The sequence below is a fragment of the Pipra filicauda genome, unplaced genomic scaffold (genome assembly GCF_003945595.2).
Source record: "Pipra filicauda isolate LSUMZ 115617 unplaced genomic scaffold, ASM394559v2 scaffold81_size6448238_pilon, whole genome shotgun sequence".
Lineage (NCBI taxonomy): Eukaryota > Metazoa > Chordata > Aves > Passeriformes > Pipridae > Pipra > Pipra filicauda.
The window spans coordinates 2,444,137-2,460,993 of record NW_024104998.1 but is presented as its reverse complement, the minus strand read 5'-3'; the positions used below and the strand labels follow the sequence as shown (position 1 = coordinate 2,460,993).

Sequence of the window (16,857 nt, the reverse complement as noted above, 5' to 3'; positions counted from 1 at the left end):
ACGTATAGAGACATGATGCAGAAACTTTCCAAATTATTAGTTTGGAGGATAGTCAAGATGAGTAGTTCATTCTAAACAGTCCAGAGGGATGATGAATCCTTTCACTAACCTTTGAAAGAAAGAATCATGGAGTGATTTCACCATGTGATGGCTTTTAACACCTTTTGGACTGTGCCATCAGGAAGGATATAAATTGAAAATGTATGATTATAGTGGCACTAGATAGGGCTGCTGCCAGAAGCAACACTGTTGTAGTCTGTCTTCTGTTTTAAAAGAATTTTCTTTGGTCACAGGTTGCTGTTTTAACTTTTCCAAAGCGAAGGTGATAGTTTAACAGGGCTGCAATTGAGAATATTCTCTAATGATTTACCTAAAGTGAAATCATCCACTGTATGGAGATCATACTGGAGAGATTTGTATTTTGGAGTCAGTGGGAACTGATTGAGCACTTGCTTTACTGTTAAGACAACTTAGTAAACCAAAGTTTTACTGGAAAATATAAATAAAGTGTGGTTATCATAAGTCTTTATTAAAATATGGAAAAGACCAGGGAGTCTGGAAATAGTACCCATGAGTGAAATGAAAGTAGTCCTGGTAAAAAGGACCTTTTTTTTTTTTTTTTTTTTTTTTGTTCGGTTGGTGCTGAGGTTTAAATTTCAAAAAGTTAGCTGAGTCATGTTGCATACTTTGCTGCCCTTCCTTCATACTTCTTAAAGCTCAATATTGGCTCGAGTTGTTGCTCTGCTGGGGAAGTGACACTCAGCTGCTTTCAGTGCTTAAGTACAGTTGATTGTGGTTCAATCCTTGTTCAAGTAACAGAAAGACTCTCCTCCTTAACCTCCCTCCCTGCCACTCACCCTCACTGGATTAATCCTACATCCTGTCCATCTTGCTACTTCACGTAACCGGCCTGGTTTGAGACAGCTCTCTGTGCTTTGGGCTGCAGAGAATGAGCTTAGCTCTGAACGTGTAAGCAGCTGCAAAACGCAGCCATGAAATGCAGGCAGCTTCGATTTTAATTTTTCAAGTCTTAGCGATACATGGTTGGAAGCTTAAAAATAAGTTTGAATTCCAGAAAAGTGAGATTTTTGCAGTCTAGAAACAGTTTCCCCAATAGTGTTTTCATTTTTTATTTCCTTGGATGTTGTTGGCTCTTACTGACAATGCAAAAGCATATCACTGTGTTGGATAGCCTGTTGAGCCGCAAATGATTTTAACTCTTCGGAGTTCCTGAAGAATCTCTGTTTTGCTCTAATATGCTGCGATCTGTAGGAGCGTCCTGCATTGTGATATTGCATGTTAATAGCATTGATTAACTGTCAAGCAGTGAGAACTGATGAGAAAATGTCCATTGTAAATTTAAATGATATTACTGAAGACCGTGCCATGCTGCTGGTTAGGGAGGTGACTAGCCCTGGTAGTCGCTGGTAGGAGTATTAATGTGAGCTCCAGGTTTTTTCGCATGATTAAAACAGGCCATCTGTTCTTTGTTAAATGTTTACAAAAACAGCTTTTCTCTAAAAGATTTAAAGAGATGTGGGTCTAGTAAACAAAGCAATATTTTTGAGCACCTTTGTCACCTTATTTCAAATAATACCAAAAATAATTCTGCTGCAATATCAAATAGGATGAATACCTATTTGTGTTTAATCTTCACTGGTTTCTTTCCTATGGGAGATTAAATTCTGTACCAACATACTAAATTATGGCTTTGTTATTACTAAAAGCAGCAGGAAAAGTGATTTCTGTGAAGTATGCAGATAATTTTTTTCAATCTTTTGGTAAAACTTGTAATATACGTATTTCTTAAATTTTATAAATGGAAAATGGGATTCTTTCATTTAAAACTGTGACCCTGTAACTAGAGCTAATGCTTTGTAGATTTAAAGTAGAACTGTTTGAAATAATTCCCCGTGGTAGGCTTAATCTAATATTTACTAGAGAAAGCTTGCTGTTCTTCCTTCTCTCCCTACTTAAGAAAGAGCAGACAACTGGTTTGGGGTAAGAAAATGCGTCTTTCAAGCTGCTTGCCATCTCCTCACTAGATTTGTGCTGCTCCTACACAGCTTCACACTAGGGAGCAATGTGGGGTTGTTGGTTAGGGATAAACCGTTTTAGCATACTGCAAAAGTCTAGCCACAGAGTTTCCTAGAAAAATAAAGGTACTCACAACTATTTGTTTGAAGGAGTGCTGCAATTTAGAAAATCAGATATAGGTGACTTAGGAAATGTGCCAAACTGCAAGGGGAGTGGCATGTGGCAAAAGTACTGTATTTTCAAGTAATGGGAAATGCAACCAAAGCCTAGTTAGGGCAGTGTTGGCTTTTTGTAGCTTAATGTTTCTGAGATTGTGAATGCTATAAACCAAAATCATAGTATTTGTATGCTTGGTAATGCACATAACTTGGTACTGTAAATAAAGTGCAGTAAGTTTGGGGGTTTTTAAATGTTTGTTCCAAGCATAACATTTAAATCCAATGTATAGTGTAAGTTGTTTTAGAGCCTGAGAATGATTCTTGTGGATAAGGTTTCTGAGGAGTAAGAATCTGAATTTTCACAGGATAAGTGAGTTACTGGGTACTACAGTGTGGCAGCAATTGCTGCCATTCTCTGTGCTTTACCTTCTGGTCAGGCCTTACATTAAAACTACAAATGTCAAATCTTGAAGGATTGGAAGTGTCTTGTGGAGATTTGGAAAGCTTTGCTTTCAGGTTTGCTTGTGACTCTGCTGAAAGTTGTCGTTCAGACTTCTAAAACAAAGAAAAAAAACAACCCACAAGTCTTAGAAAGGAGACAAGGATTAATTTTTTTTTTGAATACTGAAGCATGTATAAAACCAAATATTGATTTCAGTGACACAGTCATACCACTAATGAAGGTGCAACATTGAAAATTTTCTAGAATTAAATTTACATGTCATTACTGGATTCCTTGTGAGTTTTAGTATTTGTTGGCTTGGCTGTTTTATATGCTTAGGAAGAAAAATAAACAATTAATTCTGATTCGTTCTAGAAAGCTGTACCTTATGCATAACCTAGATAGTTCAAAAATTCTCTCTTAATATGGTAAACAAATAATGTAGTGCTAACTACAAGGTACTTGTTCAATACAAATCTACAAATATTGGAAAGAAGACCTTAGATTTCTTATATGTTAGACACAGCAAGTGAACAGTATTTTAAAAGAGGATTGAGTATTAAGGTGGACAGCTTGGTGAAGAAACTGCTGAAACTCTCACTTGAGGTTTCTGCAAAATGTGGGAGGCATGAGATATGAAATGGCAGATAATATTGACTGCCTTACAAAAATGTATGTTAAAAGTACTGCTCTGAAAACCAAGGGATAAGAAGTACTTACAGGTGATCTACACTACAGGTGTGTTTTCCTACCTAAAAAGAAGTTTAACAGTACGAGTACATAATAGTCTGAGGTAGAGAGAAGACTCTTTTGTTCTGCGTCAGAACAAATCTGAGGAGACATTCAATTCAGTCAACCAAATTCAGAAACAATTAGAACATTTCAAAAGATTTCTATTTTATGTAATGCATAATTGGACTGCAGAGCTCATTGTTACCACTGTCTTTCTGGGATCAGTGTTTTCTATACAGATACCCCGTTTTTGTGAACTTTCCAGCATGGAGATGTAAGTGTTGATGGTGACTACAGATTTCTAGAACAGATGTTGCTTCATACTTCAGGATGGCTAACATGAGATGGGCTTGAGGTGGGGCTGACTGATGTTGGTGCTAATGCAGTGCTGAGTTTCCAGTGCAGCTTAGACCCTGTTGCACAAAAAGGTGCAACAGGGGTTGCAGGCAGGTTTCTGCCTTCCACAGATGGAAGGCAGAAACGTGCAGAAGTCACCCTGGAAGTTCTTGCTTAAGCCAAGGAGACCCAAACCTTCAGTCTGTCAATCAGGCCTTCCCTCTGTCCTGTCTCTTCCATGAAGAACTGTAGTGTATGGCATGTACCATTCAAAGCTCTCCCAGACAGCAGAAAAAATTCTTGTCTTCACTTCTGAGCAGCCTTGCTCCTTCTGCTGCTTGGGTAGCTTCTGAGTATATGAGTGTATTCAGGGCACACTGGTTTTATGCTACTGTAAAGAAATGCCAGAAATAGACAGGACTGCACTAATTCAGTTTATTTACATTCAGAAAATTATATTAATGTATTTGGAAAGATACACATGCATTTACTCATTTACTTTCTCGTGAATGATATCGAGACTTTGGTTTCTTAAATCTTAACTGCATTTCTACTTAGAACCAGGTGGCTGAAGTGTATGTCTGTGTATGCCCATCAGTTCTCCTTACGCTCAGGGATTGGGTTTGTAGTCATTCGTTTGCATGCTTGCCACTTCTAAGTGCAGTTTGAATAAAAAGTGGAGAAAAGGAAATGTAAAGAACATTACAGTTACACAGGCACTGTTATTCCAAGAAGTAAAATTCTGATGTGCTATACACCCTTCTTCTCCCCAATTCAATGGATCAGACATCTCAAAAGCAAGACTATGACACCACGGCTAGTAGGGAACTCTTCCACCTAGAATTATCCTGGCTTAATTTTTACTGAAGAGAAACAAAGAGGGAAAGAAGGTGGGAAAATGGTCTGACTGTGTAAGTAGGTGCAAGAAAGGCATGAGTATGGTGTCATGCTATTGCTTCTTGAAAAGCACTGTTGTCCTGCATTTACAACCACAGGCAGGCAGGAGAAGCAGTTTAGAGGTTTGATATGCTGCAAAGTCATGGTAGAGCTTAGACACCTTTTCACCGCAGAAATATGTTTTTAGTTCAGACATTTGACATTTGTGTAATGATACACAGGTTTTCCCATAATATGTAAGTCTGGTGTAAACCTGATACACTATAGAGACTTTGAAATAGGATGTTTATGCAGGTTCATAAACACTTAAGGTAGTTCTTTACCCAGTCTGGAACAGGAACAAATCTTTTTTGAGTATAAGTTGGGAGCTGTGGATTTTTGACATAAAATGTAACATTATATTACATTTTCAAGTGGCTTAATCCTTCACATGCTGATCAAAATACCTCCTGTCACAGCTGAACCAATGTAAATTGCCTTGATTAATTTTTTATAAATACAGCCTGTGAATATACTTTATTTTCCTTTGAATGTCTAGAAACAAAATTTCAATGCAACTGGATAATTTGTAACAAGATATTAATTTTACTAACAACTGTTTTGAAATATCTGAAACAACATTTGCTTTCCTTTTGCATCTAAATGTTGAAGACTAAATATTTTCTGTATTTCCACTTTATATATAAGCTTTAGAATAATTTTACCCTTGACATATCAAGAATTTCTGGTCATTTTGCTGCTGTTTTGACTGCAAAAAGCTTTGTTCTTTACTGTTTTACTGCACAATGTTTCAGATATGCTGAATCTTGTTAACAGGCTAATCTTGTGCTTAGTATTTTCTACCTCTGTTACCTCATGCTCCAAAAGAGCAAAGTTTTAGAAATCAAAGTTGCAAATCTCCAATTTTGTTTCTGTTTATCTCTCTCAGCATTCTCCATCGGAACCCTTTTTAGAGAAACCAGTGCCGGATATGACTCAGGTTAGTGGACCGAATACCCAGCTAGTGAAAAGTGATGATTATCTGCCGTCAATTGAGCCGCAGCCACAGCAAAAGAAAAAGAAAAAGAAAAACAATCACATTGCTGCAGAAGGTCCCAGCAAAGGTTTTGGTAAGGAAGACTTTCCTGGGGGACTTGACAGCCAGAATCTAAGCAGAAATTCAGTGGATTGCTCCCAAGAAGAGAAGAAGAAAAAGAAAAAGCCCAAGGCAAAAAAAGAACCGAAGGATCCTAAAGAACCCAAGGAAAAGAAGGAACCCAAGACCCCCAAAGTCCCTAAGACCCCTAAAGAGCCAAAGGAAAAGAAAGCAAAAAATACCACGCCAAAACCCAAGACCAGCAAAAAGGCTAGGTAAGTCAGGAAACTTCTATATGCGATCAGAGAAAAACAGTGTGTTTGTGGGATTTCTAGAGCATCTGTGCTAAATGGCGTGGGTGGAGAGGAAATCTTGTTTTGTCGTTTGCCTTCTACCATCTACAACATCATGTTTTTGAGAAGCTTGGGCACATTTCTCTTGTTTGACTTTCCTGTTTATGGCTTCACAGTTATTTTAAGCAGGCTGGAAAGGCAGAAGGTTAATTTTTCCTTTCAAGGCAGAAAAGTTTCTGGATGTGTTGGATTTCAAAACTGACTCTCTCTTGTCATTATCAACACTGATGTAGCTTTGACCACATTCAGAGATGAAGGCTTAAAGTAAAAAAGTTTGATGATCTTTTTCCCTAAATAAAAAAATTAGGTTGCTCACATTGTTATAAGCTGTACAACCCTTAGAGACACCGTTTTATACTAACACAACCCATGGGTTGTGCTCTGCTGTTAAAAAGGCATTTTATATGGATATTGATGGGTCCTCACTGTAGGGATTATATTCATTTTGCTGTTTCATGTAAAGACAATTTTCCTAGCAGAAAATCTTTGTGGACGGACCAGATGCTTGAACCCTGTTTCTTAACTGTTTTCAATCAGCCTCGTGTCCCTTTATCAGGATAGGCTTAAAATGCTACAGAGTAGTATGAGAAAGAATAAACTGCTGTTATACATGAGTAAATACATCACAGACAATAATACAGATTCTTTCCTTGCCCTTCAAGTCCCTAAATGCCGTGTTTATAAATGCCTACTTGAAAGAAAATGCAGAGGAAAAGACATTAAAGCTCAATTTTTTTTTTCATTTGTACCTAGAATTTCTTACAACTGTTCTGAATTTGTTCCAAACATCTGAATATGTTTTTCAAGATGTGGCTAACGTTATAAAATATAACTTCCAGATGGAAGCACAGCCAGACTTGGTTAATCCAAATCAGTTTGCAAAACCTATTTGTATTAGGGTTTAAAAATTGCAGTTAATGAATCAGCCTTGCATGTATTATACAAGATTGACTATTTATTGGGTAAGTTTGATCCAGCTACATGGCTAAACAAGGCATGGACACTAAGATGTTACTTGCTCCTTTAGCAAGACGGAGAAGTTTCAGTGTTAGCAGAGACAATATTTCCTGAAGAACTTATAAACACCGTTTTGTAAAATCAAGTGTTGTCATGAACAGGTTATATTAACTGATCTGTAAATTAGAGTTGATCAGCCTATCCTTATTGCAGAAGTTACTTTGGCTGTGTACCAAACTGTCCTAAGGATGGGGTTTACATACGTAGCAGCAATTCACAGCCTAGAAAAAAAGTTATATATCACACAGTATGTATTTTTCACACCAAAATACTGTATCAGCTAAAATAACGTTTTCACAGTCTCACAGAATGGTTGGGGTTGAAAGGGGCCCCTGGAGATCATGTAGTCCAACCCCCCTGCTAAAGGAGGTTCACCTACAGCAGGTTGCACAGGATCGCATCCAGGCGAGTTTTTAATATCTTCAGGGAAGGAGACTCCACAGCCTCTCTGGGCAGTCTGTTGCAGTGTTCTGTCACTCTCAAAGAAGTTTTTCTTCATACTCAGATAGAACTTCTTGTGTTTCAGTTTGTACCCGCTGCCCCTTGTCCTGTCAGTGGGTGCCCTGAGATTAGCTCAGTTGGTTAAAACTTGGTGCTAATAATGTGGAGGTCATGGGTTCAGTCCCCTGCATGGGCCATTCACTTAGGAGTTGGACTTGATGACCCTTGTAGATCCCTTCCAACTCAGAATGTTCTGTGACTCTGAAACATGCAACACTGAGCAGCAAGCTATTTGTGTGCTTTGATAAGATCTCTTCTCAGTTGTCTCCTCTCCAGGCTAAACAGGCCCAGCTCCCTCAGCCTTTCCTTCTAAGAGAGATGCTCCAGTTCTGTAGACTCACAGGTTTAAAAGCTGACTAGACTACATAACTCATGGTATTGAGCATCTCCCAGCAATTTTTGCAACGAAAAAGTAAAAAATCTTTTACTGAAGGATTTCTCAATTAGTGCAGTTTTACAAAGACTTGACTACAATGAAGCTTTGTTTAATAGACCGTGGTTAGGAGTCTGCCTCAAAAACCATTAATGGGTTCCTGTGGTTGTGCTGGACAGCAGACCTCTGAACTGGTCTGTCCCATCCACTCAATCCTAATATCTCTAGGTGTGTCTTTAAATCTTGAGACACGCCATGCAGATTAAAGGAGCCATGGGACATGCCATGCAATTAAAGGAGCAGTGTTTCCTTTGAAGGAACAAATCACTGCTTTCTTAGAGGTATTTGTAGGAGAGTCTTTATCTTCTTTCCCATGCAACGACTCTCATCCCTGGGTAGCTAGGTGACTTTCAGTATTCTAGTAAGTACTAAGCCCGTATTGTTTTACCTGTGAGAGAAACGTGTTTGGAGCAGCATTAAGAGCATTCGATGTTCCTTATGCTTGCTCAGGGACGTGGAGAAAGTTCTACTTTTGCCATAGCAGGCTTGTGTCTCTTGTTACCAAGTGCTCTCTTGAAAACAAGGTTGTTCTCATTTTGTGGTCTTGTCAGCTTCAGTATCAAGCTTCTTTGAAGAACTTGGAGACTGTGTTGGGATGCTGTGCTGCCAAAGAATTTTAAATCAGTGAAAGAAATTTGCTTACTTTGGCAACATCACAGACTGGGGAACCTGTGACAGATCATTGAATTGAGTTTTTAAATAAATCAACAGTCCAAATGTTTAATCATATGAGCCACAGTATTTCAGAGGCACTAACTATGGAAAGGAAGTAGTACAGTAGTTGAGATGACTGAAATTAATGAAAGTTAATATAGATTATGGATGATTATGTAGAAGTAAATTTTTTTGATAAAGTTAGTCTCTGGCATGTCTTTACTACTACTGCTTGTATTGCTCAGTATTTTACTTCTAAGCACTGGAAGGAGTAGTGTGATTTTTAGATTTCTAAATGCTGTGTATAACTAACAGTTGTCATTCCTGAATAAGCTGATCAGTTTCAATAAAAGTTTTGCAGTCATGTAAAATTCTGGTAAATGAAGTTAGGTATTTATTGAAGAGCAACAGTTTTTTGGTAGAGCACAGTGAGTCCTTGATGGTTAATTTTGACACAGGCTGTATTAGAGTATACACACAGATAAAATATCTGGTATTTAGTTATCTTAACTATTTTGTAATTTAATATAGCTCGTAACCCTGTTATTTTGCTTCCAATTCCAACTGAAAGTATAATCCTTTTACGTAACAAACAAAAACAAAAGCTCAGAAACTTTATCCTTGACATCTCTTTTATCTTTGGTGTAAGTTGTGACAAAATGAACAGCCTGCCTCACTGAAATGCACCTACACGTGAGTCAGATTGGAAAATGGCAGATGCTGATTAATTTCATGCTTGTTTGAATTGTGTGTCCTGTGGCATCTTAAAAAGAAAGAAAACACCCAAATGGGCTGCTTGTATGTTACACTGCATAGTGAAAGATCACACACTAATATTGTACTATTACACTTTTAATGGATATTAGCCCAATCCTGACAATACAGAAAGACAAATATAGTGGTGACTAGAAAAAAAAATTTGCAAAACAAATCTCTTGTGGACCAAACTAGTCGAGTTTTAAAGCAAAATATACCTAGGATCACAGGTATACCTAGGTATACCTAGGATCACAGGTGAAGGGTTTTCATTAAATTGTGTGGGTGCTGAGTATTATGTGGGCTGTAAGTGTTACGGAGCCAACTCCAGGCACGTGCAAAGCAGGCAGATTTTTCCAAGAGGAGATGGACAGGGAAAGGCAAGTAATCCTACTGAACTGCAAAGTCATGGCTCAGATGTCTGTTCCTCCTGTGCCTGTCCCTGGAGGAGATGAGGACCACCTGTTTGAGAAGATCACGCTGCAGCACAGCTGATATCTCTCCTGCTGCTTCCTATGAAACCCTAGAGAGTGGCCACCGGTTATAGTGGGAGGAGCAGTAACGATTTGCAAGGGCCAAATGGCAGCTCTTTGCAGTAGTTCTTCCCTCGTCCCATCTTCTCAAAGCAGAGTGCTGTGCTTTTCAGGACTGCTCGTATCTGCTCCCTCCTCCCCTCCCTGTGGCAGAGAAAACTCTTTATTCTTCCCACACAGAGCAGCAGCCTGGGATGCAGTGTAGGGTGAGTGGGTTGCTGCTTACAAGGGGAGTGCTAAACATGAGCATAATTACAGCTTTTAGAGGGAGGTGGAGAAGGGCTTTTTGGCGCACAGATTGGCTGTTTATTGTATCGGAAAGGGGATGGCTCCTGGCCGCGGAAGTGGGAAGAGGCTGCTGTGTGGGGGAGCGATGGGGACAGCAGGACGCAACACCCTGGGGAGCTGGAGGACAGGAAGAGAGGTCCCGAGGCAGTGGTAGTAGTTTCCACTCCCAAGGTCAGATCATCCTGAGCAAGGCAGGAAGGGGCTGCCTGTGGGAGAGAACAGGAAATCATGCGAGATTTCCACGCATATGTCCACTGAGGCTGTTCCTGTTCACACCTGTCCTCATCTCCCTTTTGAACCAGCCCAGCTGCCTGATATTTACCTTTGCCTGTGCTGCCAGCAGGCTTTGTAGGCTTCACTGTTACCAAAGGTTTTTAGTTATTTGGCTGACTTTTCAGGCTGGAAAAAAACCTTGTTTTCCTACTGTTTTTCCTAGTTTGGTGATATATAAAAATTGATTTAAAGAAAAGTTTCGATTACACTAGGAGCTTTAAAAAGTAACTGTTTTCCTTGGGTGAGACAGTACAGTTAATTCTCACATTGCTGACACTTTGAGAGGGTGGGATTATTTTTTTAATTATTTTTATGCTCCACAGTGGATGTTTAATGTTTGTTTAAAGCCAGGTTCCCGTCATGAATCTGTCACAGGACAGTGTTCCCAAATGGTAAAATAAGAATCAGTAATCCATCTGACTTACTTTAGATCATAGAACTGTAGAAAAAAAATCATCCCAATCATGATAGTTGTCATAAATTATACTAATAAACAGATCTATCAGTTACCCAGATCAGATGAAGGAGTTACACAGTGTAAACATATGGGCTAATTACTTCCCCTCTTAATCCTGCAAAGTATGCCATGATTTTGGGGTTATTTTTGAGTCAGATGATTTGGCCCTGTAAGTTCCTGGAGTTTCACCTGGCTCTGTAGTTGGCTGCTGGACTAATTAACACAAAACACTTTGTCAGAGTTTGGATACCATTTTCAAATTGTAATTCAAGCTTTGTTTTCAGTTGTCCTACTTACTGTTTTACTCTTCAGCCTGTTTTTCTTCATGTTGTTTGCTCGTCTGACCTTCTGCAGGTTTTCTCTATTGATCCCATTTGGTCAGTATGCTGTGTAGTCCTTGGGGGTAAGAGGATAAAACCAGAAAGTGGTATTGGACAGCTAGACTGTAAAAAAAGTCTAATCTGAAATATCTGTATTTATATCACTTGAATTGAGGAGCCAGTTTAACTGACAGTTTTGAATTACTTCACTGGTTTGTGTGTGGCAAATAGTACTTCTCCCAGATTTATAGTTCTTGTTTTGGGACTGGACTCTATCTTGTCTGTAGGGGGACTTGGCTAAATTTTGCATTCATGCATGTGTAAAAACAAATTCGAGAGATAGTTGTCTAAACGTGTATATTACAGTTCACCTTCCTTGTTGCCAGATTTGGAAAGTACTATCAGATGTGCATCCAGAGTTGACCATTGATAGGGAGACCTAATGGTAATGGCAAAGTCTCTAAGTACCTGCCTGTACTTCCATGTGGAATGGTAATTCTGTTCCTGGCTAACATTGTTCCTGAATGACCTGAGTAGGATCTGCTGGAAAATGGAAAGGCTGAGTCAAAAGCAGGTACATTTAATTGTCAGGAACAAAACATACTGGCTCTGTGGGAAGATGGAGAGGAACAACAGTTGCTGACAGTTCCAGGGAGCTGATGTTCCCACTGGCCAGGTGAAGCTCCTGGGTGTGTGATGCACTGGAAAGCAGGGTGTCACCTCACTCAGAGGAATGGTGCTGTTCTTCTATAGTTTATTTCTACTTCAGCTTTTTTTTTTTCGCTTTCCTTCAAGGAAACTGTAGCTGTGCATTTAAAAAGAGCAATTCTGCTGCTGAATTTAGAACTTAAAATTCCCAGTGGAGCTGCACACTGGCTTTGTTCTCCCAAATTGTTGGCTCTTTCATGTGTCTGTTTATAACCGGCCTAGCAAGTGAATTGATTTGAAACTGTGTCCGAATTGCTTCGGTCGCCTCTCCGTTACCGAGAGTGACTGTGCGCCAAGGCGCACGGCTCGGGGGTATATATAGGTCACGAAATACTCATGGCTCGGAGAGGGAAAGGTCTCACAGAGGCCAGAAAGAAGCCCGTGTCGGGGCAGACCTGCCCGCAGCGCCGGGGTCTTTGTCTGCGCCCGGCCGGCGGGGAGCGCAGCGCCGTCGGTGGGTCGGCGGGCCCTCGTTAGCACTGCCCGGCCTTTCAGCGGGCTGGTGTTTTATCCCGCCTAGCCCACGCTATTCTTCCCGGCTTTAAGCCTGTTATTCACAGGCGGCCGTGCACCCGGGGCACGGCACGATGGCTGAGCTTAATTGCGCGCCCCGCTCCGATTTACGGGGGTCAGGGGCGAAAGGCGCCGGGCTGTCAGCGCGTTTCACCTGGCGGCGACCCTCACCTTTGATTTAAAGAAGTTCGAGAAATGTGTTAGGCGGGTTTGGTTTTTGTTTGGTCGTGGGGGTTTTTTTGTTTGTTTTGTTTTTGTTTTAGGTTGGGGGGTTTTTTTTGTATATGTGTTGCGCTTTTTTTTTTTTTTTTTGGAAGCGGTTTCGCGGTGATTTGATAAAAGGCGGTGTGTGTGTGTGTGTGTGTGTGGGGCTGGGCTGGTGGGGGGGTTCCCGTGCCGTGGCCGCGCAGGTGCCGGGAGCGGGCGGGCGCTGATTGAGGGAAGCAGATGGCAGCGCTCGGTGGCCGCCGGCCAGCGGAGCAGGTGCTGGTCACGTGGCCGCGGGTTGCCGGGGCGACGCCAGCGCTCTCGGCGTGAGGATGAAAAGGCGAAGGGGGCCCCGCTTCAGCTGCGGCTTTTTGTGCCATTGGTGGCAGCCAGAGCGGAAACAAGCGCCGGCGGGGAGGGAGGGGAGCCCGCCGGGCACCGAGCGAGGGAGGGGAGGAGGGAGGGAGGGACGCGCTGGCCGGCCCTGCCGCCCGTCGAGGCTCATCCTCTGCCCGCGGTCCTCCAGCCCTGCCAAACTCTTCCCCTCGTCCCCGTGCTCTTTCTGCCGTGTCAAACTCTCCCCCCCCGCCCCCCCCGCCCCCCTTATTATGATTATTCTTTTTAATTGTCGCAGTTTCACGTGGTTTTTTATCCGAGCTGTGTTGCACCCTCTTAATTTCACAGAATTGCAGAATTGTTAGAGTTGGAAGGGACCTCTGGAGATCATCTCGTCCAACCTCCCTGCCAAGGAAGGGTCACCTAGAGCAGGTTGCACAGGAACATATCCACGTGGCTTTTGAATGTCTCCAGAGGGGGAGACTCCATGACCACCCTGGACAGCCTGTTCCAATGTTATGCCATCCTCAATATAAAGAAGTTCTTCCTCATCTTGAGGTGGAACTTCTTGTGCTTTTGTTTATGGCCATTGCTCCCCATCCTGTCACCGGGCACCACTGAAAAGAGTCTGGCACCACCCTCTTGACACCCGCATTTGAGATAGTTATGTGTATTAATGAATCACAGAATTGTTAGGGTTGGAAGGAACCTCTGAGATCATCTAGTCTCAGTCTTCTCTAGATGGGCCCACCTCCTGCAGTCTCTCCTCATAGGAGAGATGCTCCAGCCCCCTAATCATCTTTGTGGCCCCAGTAACTCCTTCTCTTTCTTATACTGAAGGGCCCAGAACTGGACACAGTACTCCAGAACTCCAGATGTGGCCTTACTAGGGCTGAGTAGAGACAATTTTGCAATAATACAAATTCATGTTCAAACTTGAAGCCCTTTCACTTTTTTTTTTTTAACTTTGAAATCAGCATTAGTTTAAACGTGGGCTGCAAAGAGACAATGCTGCAGCCAAGTTGTCCCAGTCCCAAAGACACATGTGGCCATATTAGGAAATTTAAAATTACAGCTCCAAAATGTGCTGTTGGTGGGCTAAAGCGCCGATCAAAATGTACAAACTTAAAGCTGATGTTTAAATTAGAAGTTAAAAATCTAAAGATTTTGAAGGAAAACAAATCCCAGGCAGTGTCCCGTGTATGAAATTCAAGTGATGAGTATGCAGAAGCCATATAAAAGTGCTTGGTGACCTTGCTGAGCGTCAGGTACCAGCACACAGCTCTGCTCTCAGGGATCTCGGCATCTTCCCACGGCAAGCCCCTCATATTGGTAATGGGCCGTGGAGGGCTGACGACAAAAAATTAGCGAAAACCCACGTCAGATTCAAAGGTTAAATGTGCTTAAAAACTTCTACCATCGATCTTCGCTGCCGTTTAAAAATTTCACCCTTGCAGTGCCACGGATTGTCTCAGTGAGTGATTTGGTGTATTTGAAGCTGGATTTTGATACACACGTCCTCACCCATTTCCAAGGCTCTGAGTGCAGCTGGAGGGAGTCGTGGTCCCAACTCTTGAGGTGATGAATGTTTTCATGGGGGAGGAGGGGGAGAAACAATCCCCAGAACATTGCTCTACTGTCAGTGGATATAGCTTTCTAGTGTTGTACTTTCTGGTGAGGTACCAGCTGGGTGACTTTCCCCCCCCACAAGCTGCAGTTGCATACATGGAAGCTGTATGGGTGCCCTCAGAGCTGACTCAAAAGTGCCTTTCTGCTTGGAAATAGCAGGGATTGTAGAAGAAAATGAATTTTCTCATTCGGTCCTTTGTTTTGGTAACGTTTACTCTGGTTCTGCTTAACCTGGTCTGCACAGTTAATATCAAGACAAGCACATGCATAATCCTGTTTCTCTTCTCATGTGTCAGGTTGCCCAAACACTACTTTCAGAAATTGCAGGTTCTGAAGAGAGCAACTCTTCCTTTCCAATCCCATTTTTAGTTTTTTGTTTTGTACACATCCAGTGTTGCTGTCTACGGTATTGAAGGAAAGAAGTGAGATATTTGTTGTTAGGGAATGGGAAATGTATAGTGATGGCCCATGCGTCATTGATTTTGCAGTTGCATTGAAGTACTTAAGAAAGGCAGATGAAATAATGAAGTCAAACATCAGAAAAAAAGAATCTTACAGATTAACTATTTTGTTAAGCGCCTCTTGCTTATATTTTTTTACAAATACTTATTAAAAATACCTCTGTTTCAGTAACAAGAAACAAGATTCAGAAACAAGTGCTGCAAAGAAAAAGGTTAACAAGGGAAAGGAAGGTTCAGAAAACTCAGATTTGGAGAAAACTCCACCACCATCACCTCATCCTGAAGATGAAGATGACCCAGGGGTTCAGGTAATGCTATTGTTCAAGTTCAGTGTAGGCTTTGACAACTAAGATGTGTAAAATGGTAGTTCTCATGGTCTTTGTTACAGAGATACAGCTATTTGGGTAATTTCTGTGTTTGTTACAAAGAAGGTGAGATCCAGAAATCACGGTGGTGAATATTTTACGAAAGCAAGTATTTTTCTTCATAATTCTGCTTTGTGGTCTTGTTACCTGTAGATATGTGTAAGGTGCTGCTGAGTTTTCACATGTTCTCTTACATCACTTTTGCAGTTATGGTGCTGAATTTTCTGCTCTGTAGATTTACTGTACCATTTACGAGATCTTGCGTATAAGCCCAGCATTTCTTCTTGCATTCTCTTTGCGAACCTTCTGAAATCAAGAATGAGACATAACAAAGCACAGTGTTGGAAACGTGCATGTCAGGGACTTGTACCTACACTGCTTTAATGGATGAAGGGCCTTTCTGCAGGACTGCCAGTCACGAGCTAGCATTGATTAATTTCTCTTGACCACTGCACACCTGTCACTTTCTGTCCAAACTTTATTTCATGTAAAGAAAATCTGGAAATAGATGTAGAATAAATGACAAGTTTTGTGTGTTCTGTCATTAGCTATGTTAAGAAGTGGTCAGCTCCTGGCTCGCTTCTGCTGGCAGCAGTTTGAGTAGGCACTAAAAATAAGAATCCCCTCATGAAGGAGTAGAGGCAAATCATGATGGGGAAAGTATGAGATTCCTAAGAAGTCATAATAGTGTAATTGAAATCCACTGCATTTGTCCATTGCACATCAGGTTGTGGATGTGTCACTTCTGGTTATGAGAGATGTCCAGACTGATTATCACTTGAGAATGGTCAAAGCTGCCCAGTGAAGACGCTGGCAAGCAATGGTGTCCCACACAAACATGGTTTATGCCTTCCCTCTTACTATTTTCTAGAAGGATGTAGGGTATTAGGAAATGTGAGCAACCTAGTATACTCTAGTTAAAAACAGCAACAGAAGAGTGTTTCTTTCTGATTCGTTCAAGCCATGTATTCTGAAATAGAAAAGTTGTTATACCATGCAGATGTTAAAATGTTTGAAGAATTAAGTTTTCTGTCCTGTGCCACAAATCTCTCTCAGCATGATTAATAACACTTACAAAAGATGTAGAAGAAACTTCAGAGATGATAGTTTTTCGGGGTTAACTTGCAGATGATTATATTCTGTTTACAATTCAACATCTATGTATGGTTTACTTGTTTTCAGTGAAGTGAAACAAAAACTTTCTCTTTGTGAAACTCAATTAGTGATAAACTTTGAATTTTTTTTTTTTAATAGAACTGTTAGGGTATTTGCATCACTTTTTAATTAAATGTAATAAAGTATTTCAGGTAACTTTTTGTTTTCTTAATACTTTCTCATACAGTGCATGGTATACTGCACCCACACTTCTTTGCATA

The 16,857-nt window shown here is 41.0% G+C and overlaps 1 protein-coding gene and 1 long non-coding RNA gene across 7 annotated transcripts in view; one reads left to right on the top strand and one right to left on the bottom strand.

Annotated features, from left to right (window-relative positions):
• Positions 1-16,857, top strand: part of CHD7 (chromodomain helicase DNA binding protein 7) — a 131,874-nt gene that overhangs the window by 67,502 nt on the left and 47,515 nt on the right. For all 5 annotated transcript variants that reach the window (XM_027741665.2, XM_039390393.1, XM_039390392.1 and 2 more), the window contains 2 exons: positions 5,531-5,952; positions 15,286-15,424. In XM_027741665.2, coding sequence (XP_027597466.1) covers positions 5,531-5,952; positions 15,286-15,424 — 561 coding nt within the window. The remainder of the gene's footprint in view (positions 1-5,530; positions 5,953-15,285; positions 15,425-16,857) is intronic.
• LOC113998680 lies at positions 8,178-12,727 on the bottom strand. 2 transcript variants are annotated; one of them, XR_005566886.1, is made up of 3 exons: positions 12,655-12,727; positions 11,240-11,338; positions 8,178-8,584 (listed from the first exon to the last, which is right to left on the bottom strand). It is a non-coding gene; the product is annotated as an uncharacterized LOC113998680 (long non-coding RNA). The 2 variants fall into 2 exon arrangements; XR_005566885.1 differs by lacking the exon at positions 12,655-12,727 and adding an exon at positions 11,731-11,959.